Source organism: Lactuca virosa, chromosome 4 (genome assembly GCF_052849685.1).
Source record: "Lactuca virosa cultivar CGN04683 chromosome 4, Lactuca_virosa_CGN04683_v6, whole genome shotgun sequence".
Taxonomy (NCBI): Eukaryota; Viridiplantae; Streptophyta; class Magnoliopsida; order Asterales; family Asteraceae; genus Lactuca; species Lactuca virosa.
The window spans coordinates 17,216,304-17,226,475 of NC_136429.1; the positions used below are offsets into that span (position 1 = coordinate 17,216,304).

The following is a 10,172-nucleotide window of genomic DNA, read 5'->3' on the forward strand; positions in this document are numbered from 1 at the left end:
CCCGATGACTGACAGATCTGTATATTGAGCGGGGGTTGATGTCAGGCGGGGCCCATTATGTGTTTATTATGTGTGGTATGTGATATTTTGGGGAACTCACTAAACTTATGTTTTCAGATACTTCTGATTCGAAGGGGAAGAGGCCGAGATGATTGCAGTGTACACACCACCTCGTTCCACATTTTATGATTACTCTAATGTTTTATGATGTAGTTGGTACACTTTGTTCCACCATGGTTTTATGATGATGTTTTGGATAATAGTTTTATTAACTTAAAAACGAAAAATTTTTGGTCTTAATTTTGGGACGTTACAGATACGTTGTTGGGGATACATCTCCAACATAAAAATAAAGAAACACAAGTGAGAGGAAATTAAATATTTTCGTGCTCAACAATACCACCAGACTCATTTATCGCTTTTAGGGAAGGTTGAGATTCCATTGTGGGATTGTAACACCCGTTCCGAGAAGGTTCATTTCTAACCCTTAACTATTTAAGTTTGCATTCTTGGTCCGTACGTCATGCGGACTCGGGGTGTACGCATGACGTACTCATGCATGAGGAACTCGAGTTCGCGAAAGTAGCAGGGCGTACTCAACATGTACGCGGTGCATACATTGTTCAGATTAAAACCCTAATTTTGAGGGTTTGCACCCTATATAATCCCCTTTATGGCCCCAAGACCTTCACCCTCATCAGCCTCCACCTAAAAATCGTCCCTCTAGCTAACCCTAATCGTGGAGAGTACACCTTGAGCTCATCTGTGTGTTTTGGTGGTATTCTTGAATAAGAAGGTGATGGAAGGACTTTGTAGCTTGGAAGAAGTTTGGATCTGGGATTCTCACCTTGCTAGATACCTTCAGGAGGTAAAAAGCTCCTAGCTTGATCATCTTTTCTTATAGATCTAGTTATTCCTTCATTTATCTCATTTTTGGTCCCAACCTTGGTGATTCTTGAGCATGACATGCTCTTAACAAAAAAAGTCATCCTTTCAGACCCATTGAGGGGTCTTGAGTCATAAAAATGAGATCTTGTTGCTTAGTTCTTCCCCATGCATGCTCTATAATGTCTTTAGGGATTAAGAAGTTAGGATTGTTGGTATTAAGCACTTACTGGACACGAAAAGTCATAAAGTTGGAAACTTTATGACTCTTAGTGGTAATTTGGCCTTGGATCTATAATTGGAACGTAAGAGCTTAATACATTAAGCTCTTATTATGGAAAAAGGGACTTCTGTGCGTATGTCTGCGTAGTTCTGTGTACACCGTGCGTATGAGGTCAACGACCCGATCCCAGTCAAGGTTCATGTACGCGCCGCGTACACAGCTTAGTTGACTTGTTAACTTTGACCAGAGTTTTGACCAAGTTTAACCTAGGGGTATTTTGGGTATTTTGAGCTATTAATTAAGATTATGTATGTGACATTGGTTAGGTGATCGAGCCAGTTTTTGAAGTCGTTCACGGTGTTGTGCATTTTTCCTGTTCTCGTCTGATTGTGAGGTGAGTTCTTCTTCATTATACTTGTGGGTCGAACGCACCAATGTCGGCCCGATAGATTAGGTATCCTAGTTTGAAGGATATTGATATACTATAGTGACATGTTAGATCTGTATGATTTATTGTATTAGATGTTTATCAGTATATATATGTCGACATATGTTCATTGGGTTGAGGTCACTGCTTTGTGCGGTAGACTGACAGACCGGGGCAATCAAATCGGGAGATTGTTGACCAGGGCAATCCAACCGGGAGGTTGTGGGTCAGGGTAATCCAACCGGGAGGTTGTGGACCCAGTGTTGTGCCAATCCAACCTGGAGGTTGTGGGCCCAACATGCATTATATATGTTTATTTATCTGTTGTGTGTGGTATCTTGGGGAATCTCACTAAGTGTTGGGCTTACGGTTTTAGTTTATGTTTCGGGTACTCAATATGATCGGGGCACTACGAGGGCGTGATCGTGCACATCTTCCTTGATTTGATTTGTAAACAATGATGTTTTGGGCTATATTTTTAAATGAAAAATTTTACTGTGATTTTGGGATGTTACAAATTGGTATCAGAACCCTAGTTTGAGCGAATTGGACAAATATTTGTGTGAGTCCAGACTCAAACTAAGGATCTGCAAAAGTTTTCAAAATGTTTTTATAAATTGTTTTTCAAAAAATAACCAAGGAAAGAAGAGGTGTGCACGATCAGCCGGAGCAAGAAGTGTACCCAAGTTACCCACACTATTGTATGATTATGTTATTGTGTTAGAATTACATGATAGATTAGGCTAAGGATCTTGCCTGATATTGATGCCTGGTAGCCTAGGGAAGCTTCTTGTTTGCTTTATGAAACTGAAATCATTATTGTACTTGTTTAGTGTATGCATCATAATTATACATAAGTAAGATCTTATAGCCCGAGAATATTTAATTTAGCCTTATTTCATGTTTCTTGTTTGGTTGTGGGCTTATGATAGAGTCAAGTATTCGACTGTCTATGGGGTCCAGAGTTATGTATGATTAGCACCACAAACGGCTGCAGGATTAGTGGAAGTTTCATGAGTGTGTGATTTGGTGGGTCGAATGAGAATTGGTAGCCACTCTTAGGAGGGTGAGTATAGGGTCTATGGTAGCCACTCTTAGGAGAGTGAATATATAGGGTCTATGTGTATGCGGGTTTGGGTCTGTTTTGGGTTGTCTGTGATGATTCTTGAGACAAATACGGGTAAATGGAAAAAATAATATTGGACTCGTATTGCTGGAAGCATAGGACCCATACCTTTTGTATTTGAATAATTAGTATAATGTTTAACACGCAAGAGGGTTTAAAAATATGAAATAAGGTTAACCATGCCATGGCATGGTTATTGGTGAGTATTATAGTGATGATGTGACATCCCACCACTATAGTGGCGGGTATAATGGATGGTCCAAGAAAAAGCCACATGAAAGCACGTCCCCACAAGGTGGGGTTTTTGACATTCCTATAACAATAAGAAATAAAATAAAATAACATTCATTTGTGGTAAAACAAAAAAGAAAGAGGGAAGGGTATTAGTGGAAAAACAGGCAGGAGAACCGATTCCATGTTTGATATGTAGAGAGAATGATTTTTAGGTCATTTTTTCACGATTTACCCAACAAGATTTAACTAGTAAAAACCTAAAACCCCTATAATAACCAACCAAACCTACACAAACCATCCCCAAGAGTACAAGTCAGTCAAGACTCTGCCACTTCAGCACCAGAAGGAACATGATGGTTGCCGCCATTGGAGTAATGACCACCACCACCACCACCCCTGCCGCCTCCTCTTCCCCTACCACCACCATTGTAGTTCCTTGGGTAATAATTTCCTGACTGCTCATTGTACTGGTTCCGTCCACCGTTCTGGTAGGGTCCACCTCTCCCACCACTTCGACCACCACGCCCATTTCCATAACCACCTCTACGACCACCATTACCAACATTCCGACCACCACCACCACCTCTTTGGTTGTGGTAGCTCCGGCGAGGTACATACTGTTCCTTGTTGTCAGGATGTGTTTCAATGGATATTTCAGCTGTTTCCTCAACCTTCTGAGAATCTTTGACTGGAATAGACTGCTCTTCTTCACCATTCTCATTTCTTTGGAAATTTGTAACATTGTCTTCCTGCAAAAAAAAAAAAAAGTTTGTGTTATTATGGACTAATTCTTCTAATAGTTAGGCTACAGAGAAACTTTAAGGTTGTAAGAATACAGAATACACACCATTGTTGAATGTTGATAAGCATTTAGTGTTAATGTTAACCATGTGTTATTTTTCTTAATTCTTACTGTTGAAGAGTAATCACCAGTAGTATGTATATAAGATTCATATTATTTAGATGAATGGTTAATATAAGTTGAAAGACTCATGATTTAATGGATGTTCACAAGTGTTAGTAATGACTAAGGGTAAATATAGGCGTAAAACATTCTCCACTACTTTCAATAACAATTGGTTTTGATTTGGTCTATTTAAACTCACATATATTAGTGCAAAAGATTTATAAAATCAACACCACATTAAAGAGTAGACCTTCATGGGAACTACAATGCTAAGGCCAAAATCTAGAATGATCAAATGCATATTTCACTAAAAATCAGCACTAGAAAGAAACCTGAAGATTATACCTTTTGATCATGTTGAGTAACTGAGTTTTCCACCTGCACTGGAACTTGGAACCCATAATTTCCAGCAGCTTCAGCAGCTACATCAGCAGTTACTTTCATCGCTGGTGTTATTCTGAAGAAATCTGACCCGATGATTTTTGCTAACTTCTCTCTCAGAGCAGCATCTGTAAAGAGTAAAGACCATGTGTCAATGAATATAAACACATTTACATAAACAATGTAGTAGGTAAAATAAGATTTCATCTTACAAGTAACATCAGAGTTCGAATCAATAGGTTGTTCAGACTTTGCAAGCCAAAGCTTTGCGTGTTCAATGCATCTTTGTAATGCATTCTGGTGCGAAAAACTCGAATCTCTAGGTCTCGAAATCAATAGAGAACCCATCATTGAGATCAAATCCAAATCCCTCTCTCCTAGCATTACAGCAGCGGCATCATCAGTAACATAATCGTACGTCAAGCAACAGTTCCTCTCGTGCGTCTTTGTCAGCATAATCGAACTGAAATCACTCTGAGATTTCACATCAAACATACTGCCGAAGTAAATCAAACTCAATAGATCCTCAACAAGCAAATCACTATGCGGCGCCGCTACATTTTCCTCACTATCTAGGGTTTTACTTATATTATCACCATCAACTTCCTTACCATTATTTTCGGATGCTTCGACTTGACGGTGCTTGATAGCAAGATTGATCTCTTCATCAATGGCGACGGATAAAGGCTGACGAAACTTCTCGAGCTCTTCGACAGCGGCGACGATCGCAGGTTTTGATTTGAGAAGTTCTTCTTGCTCTTTGTTTTTGATGACGGATTTCCCTTGAGAAACTGATTCCTCAAGCTGAGCGATACGGTTGAGTTTTTTCCTTAGGTTACGAATGCGCTTGTTAATGAGAGTCAGGACTGGTCCATCTGTGACATCAGAAGCCGCCGCGGCTGACGCCATTGTGTTGGGTGTACGACTAGGAGAGTAGGGAATTAGTATGGAGGTTTGCCCCACCGTAGACGGCGGTGTGAGAGTGGGGCGAGGGTTTTTAGTAGGGTTTGGATAGGAAGATGGAAGAGGTTGGGGAACTTAAAAAGGCCTTGGGAGAGTGGATCAGTGGATTAGTGGATAAGAGAAAATACGACAAATTCACACAAATTAACTAATCAACATTATGTTTTCATAGAAATAGCAAAATCTGTAAACAATTACAGTAAGATCCCATAATCTATCAACAATATTAGAAAAAGAAAGCTTAACAGTGGATTAGTGGATAAGAGACAAACCATACATACATATAATTCTCTTATAAAAACCAACATAATAACAACAAAAATCGATTGCACCACAAGTAATGATAAAATTTATATATCAGTGGATGTATGATAAAATTGAGATATAGAAATATAGAATAGAACACAACAGTACAACACCAAACCATAAAATACACAACAGAAAGCTTAACAGTGGATTAGTGCGACTTAATTTATATATCAAATGATGATAAAATTAATTAACATGGACCAAGATAAAGAAGAATGTATGATACAAAATCTCAATACTCAAATCACTTATCTATATTTCCATATTGCACCATAAGTCACAAACGATACACAACAACAATTCAGCAAACCATAAGTTACAGTGTTACATAGAAATCGGAGGTGAGAAGCAGATATTGTGAGCCAACAGTCGAGGGTAAAAGAAAATTTAAGGTACATTACAGTGTTACAAAGTATCAAATAATCCATAAATCAAAATTTCAAGTCTCAATTGTATTTGTATCAGAGAACGAAAGAAGGAAATTAAGGGTACATTACTTACCGGGATGTGAAGTCACAGGCTGAAGACCGAAGATCGGTGAAAGGGTGTCGGAACTCGGCAGGCGTGTCACACCCCAAAACCGGAACGGCGGAAACGTTCGGGGGTGGAGGACATCATGTTTAGTATCACAAGATATGTATATAGTAAGCAAGTAATGAACAACCATTTCATTTAGAAAGAAAGTGTTTACAATGTGTGTGTTCACAAAACATAGAATTCATAAGCAAATAACAAAACAAGACTTGAAGCTATAATGCTCCATCTTCTGAATTCCCAACACGAGCACCTGTCTAATAGTCTCCTGAGAATACAAGTTATTTGAAAGAGTTGATCAGCAATTACGCTGGTGAGTTCATAAGATTTTAGTGATGTGAGTAAGTTGTAAAGTGTTGTTGAACATGTAGATGTAAAATGATGTTGAAAGTGTAGTTGAAACATGTAGTTGTAAAATGTTGTAAGTTGTAAGTTCTATTTTGAAAAGTTCGCCTGTTCCTCTAGAAAATCCTATATTTCCTACTTTGATGGAAGTTTAAGTAAAATGTCACTACAACCCTTTCTATGGGTACTAAGTGGGTACAAGTTATATAAGACTCAGAGTAAACAAACAATCGATTGTGCGCATCTGCCCCAAGCTCACAACCAAACGAGGAACAAAATTAAGGCGGATAGCACACATCCCATTGGTTGTTAGATCATCGTCATATATAACCCTGGTGTAGTCACTTGTTACTCATGGAGTTAATTGTAATGGTTCCTTTATATCTAATGAAAAGTTCTTTAAGAAAACCTATATTTCTTATAGTAAAATGGTGACCACAGTGACTACTTTTATAATAGCTTAGTTTATACTGCTATATATAATCTAATATCGGAGAGAAAGTTAATTGAGTGAATCTGCCCTAAGCCCACAACCAAATGAGGAACAGAGAGTAAGGCGGAAAGCACACATCCAACTACCTATTGAGTATTAGTTTTATTTATAAACATGGTGTACAAACTAAGGTATTATAGAGTTACTCACCTAAGGTCCTTTAAATTGTACTGGTTTAATAAAATGGATTAAACCCTTTACTGGGAAGTTTCTAGTTTTGTATACCAAAAGTACTGATTTTGGAAAGTATGTTTTGTACTAGAAAAACTGTGCTTGGACTCTGTGTCCTATAACCTGACCCATACCTGGTACCCAAATGATGACTTAATGTATACTTAGCATACATATATATAGAATCGGATAGAAAATAGATTGGGTGAATTCGTTCCAAGCCCACAACCAAACAAGGAACAGGAAATGAAGCGGAGAGCACACATCCTATTACCTGTCGGACCCTATTGGTATATATATATTCTGTGATGTATACATTAAGGAATCATAAGACTAGCATTATGGTCCTTACTTTTAAACGTAGCCTTCTACCAAGACATCTTCTGTTAAACGTAGCCTTCTACCAAGGCATCTACCGATATGTGCTAGACTCGACTGTTCTGTTTGTCGTTTGTAAAAATGTATGTTTTCCCTAGTTTATAACTATCTTAACTCGAAAATAGTTTGAGTTTGACTTCCAAGTGGTACTGTCACTTTATGAAAGAAATGGGAAATGTAAGTACACAGTTGTCGTTTATAATGACATGCAGATGTACTAATGACCTAAAAACATGTTTGTTTTATTATGGTCATAATGTGAAGGCTAGAACCCCTACTATACGTTCTCCATGTCTAGAGATTAAGGGAACCAAACGCGACCTCTGCAAATTCTTGCAAGCCGTGTAATTCACATTTGTTATGTGATCATGTATACACAATATAACTATCACCTTTTGTTTAAAACAATGAGTTAGTGATCAATTGGTATAATTAGATCCTGTGTGTGTTCTCATGCTATAGCAACCTAACTTGTTTGTTTTGTACTGTATATTGTACGTTCTGTTTGTTTCTCATAATTGTGTGTTCTCTCTGTATGGTATTGTTTGTTTCTCTTCTCTATATGTTATGTATGGTATTGTTTGTTTCTCTTCACTGTGTGTTTGACTCATGTATGAACTGACTCTTTGTGTGCTTCATTGTACTAGAAGTAATGAATAGCATTCTCCTAAACTATACCTATTATAGTTTACTAATGTTCTACTTGGACTGTTATTGAAAAGACTCGTTTATCTACTAAGTTATGCTTGTACTTTAAAAACAGAGTTTTGTATAACTATAAAAGTAACATAACTTTAAAAGAGTTTTTGAAATGTTTTGACAACTTATAAATGACATAAGTAACATTTTGAAAGATGTTTATAACAAACATTTACACAATTATCATTGTGTTCAACTTGTATTCCCCTCCTTAAAACATTTAAAACTGTTAAAAGATTCATTACGGGGTATGAACTCACCTGATGTGGGTGATTCAAACGAATACGCGCGTAAGGATGAGAAGTTCCACGAATGAAGTCCCGAGACACAATAAGTCCTAAATGACATATATTGGCATATATTGACATAAATATGGTGTTTATAAGCAACCAAATGCAAGGAAACACCTTATGGGACTAGGAAACACTTTGCCCAAGTGTTGGAATCACATGTGATTCACTAAATGGGAGTGTACGGCCATATTGATGGGTGTGCGGCCATGGGTGTGCGGCCAGGGGAGTGTGCGGCCGCACACTCATGGTAAAGAGTGCACAAAACGTTTTCCAATTGGTGGGGAGGTTTGTGGGACTATTGCTCAACAAGTGGTGAAGCTAGAAACACATTTTGGGGGCCATTTTGGGCCTTTTAAGGGTTGTACGACCACACTTGGGTGTGCGGCCGCACACACCATAGGATCATGAGTTCTGGGCATTTCTAAGGACTTAAACAAGTGTTCTTAACAAGATCTAAGATTAAGGAAAGGGTACTTACGATTCGGAAGCTCGAGAAGGTCCAAAATCACCAAGAACAAGTGTGTGTTCTTGGTGTAACTTGAAGATCTAGACAAAACATGATTTCAAATGGATGAAATGAAGGGATGTAAGTAGTTTATGAAGATTAACAACAATTCGGGAGAAGAACACTTACCAACTCGAAGATCTAAGCTTAAAATCGGATGGTGGTTGAGAGCAAAGTCGAGTTCTAAGCTTGGGAGGGTGAAAAGTGATGAAAGGAGGCTGAGTCTACCCTTTGTACATGTGAGTGTGCTGCCAGGAGAGGGGTGTGCGGCCGCACACCCATGTGTGCGGCCGTACACTCCTTGTGTTGGAGTGTAAGGCCCGGTTTTGATGCTAGAAGTGTACGCAATCCATTCCTATGTTCAATGCTTGAATGTACTGACCTTTGGACCTTTAAATGGACTCTAAACAAGGCTAAATGATAGCAGAAATGAGTTTGACACTCAGTCGAGTTGGCTGGCGGAGCTTTACCAGGCAAAAATTTAAATTTTTTCGGGTTGTCACATCATCCCCCCTTTAGATGGAATTTCGTCCCGAAATTAGCTTTCTTAGCCTTACTACTGGGGTTGCGCTCCTCTGATTTGCAGAATACCCACTCGTAGACCTGGCAACTTTGCCCTAATGTCCATGATAGGATTTATACTCGGTCCATCCATCATTACCTCATGTATACAAGTCGTATATTATTAGGATTAGTAAGACGGTCGGATGTACGACTCTGCCCCAGGTCCACAACCAAACAAGGAACAAGAGATAGGGCGGAAACACACATACTAAATCTGCGTAATCATAATCACATACCACCCTTGCGTATACACTGAATAGTGATAGGTGGGCTGTATTCGTCCATAGCCTCTGTGCTCGAACTTGGTCTGCTGGACGAGTGGTATTTCGTGACGGTCTGCGGACATCTGACGATAAGGCTTCGGAGGACAAAGTACTCTTCGCACGAGTACTTCGGGGGTTTAGAATACGAAAGATAAAATTGAGGTTTAGGTCGGACTTTCGATACGAATAACGAAAGTTTCGAGAACTTGCCGATCGAGGCGATAGAAACATATGAACTCAGTATGGTGAGGACCACGCCAACTCATGACGAAAGATAGTAACGGACTCTTTACTGAACAAAGTTTTGGTCAAATGAAAGAAACGTCTGATATACGATGATGCATCCCTTGTATGATCGATACTGTACTCCTAGTATGTTCGACAATGTACTCTTTGTAAATGTTCCCGTGTTTCCTGTTTTCTCTTGAAGTTAACAATCCTACGTATTGTATCGTTATGTGCGCATACATAC

At 38.8% G+C, this 10,172-nt stretch overlaps 1 protein-coding gene across 1 annotated transcript; it reads right to left on the bottom strand.

Annotated features, from left to right (window-relative positions):
- Positions 1-2,977: 2,977 nt before the first annotated feature.
- Positions 2,978-5,253, bottom strand: LOC145169424 (uncharacterized). The gene is made up of 3 exons (XM_079087978.1): positions 4,396-5,253; positions 4,148-4,311; positions 2,978-3,644 (listed from the first exon to the last, which is right to left on the bottom strand). Exons 1-3 carry the CDS (start codon positions 5,090-5,092, stop codon positions 3,213-3,215), a joined length of 1,293 nt encoding a protein of 430 aa, XP_078944104.1. The 5' UTR covers positions 5,093-5,253; the 3' UTR covers positions 2,978-3,212.
- Positions 5,254-10,172: the final 4,919 nt, after the last annotated feature.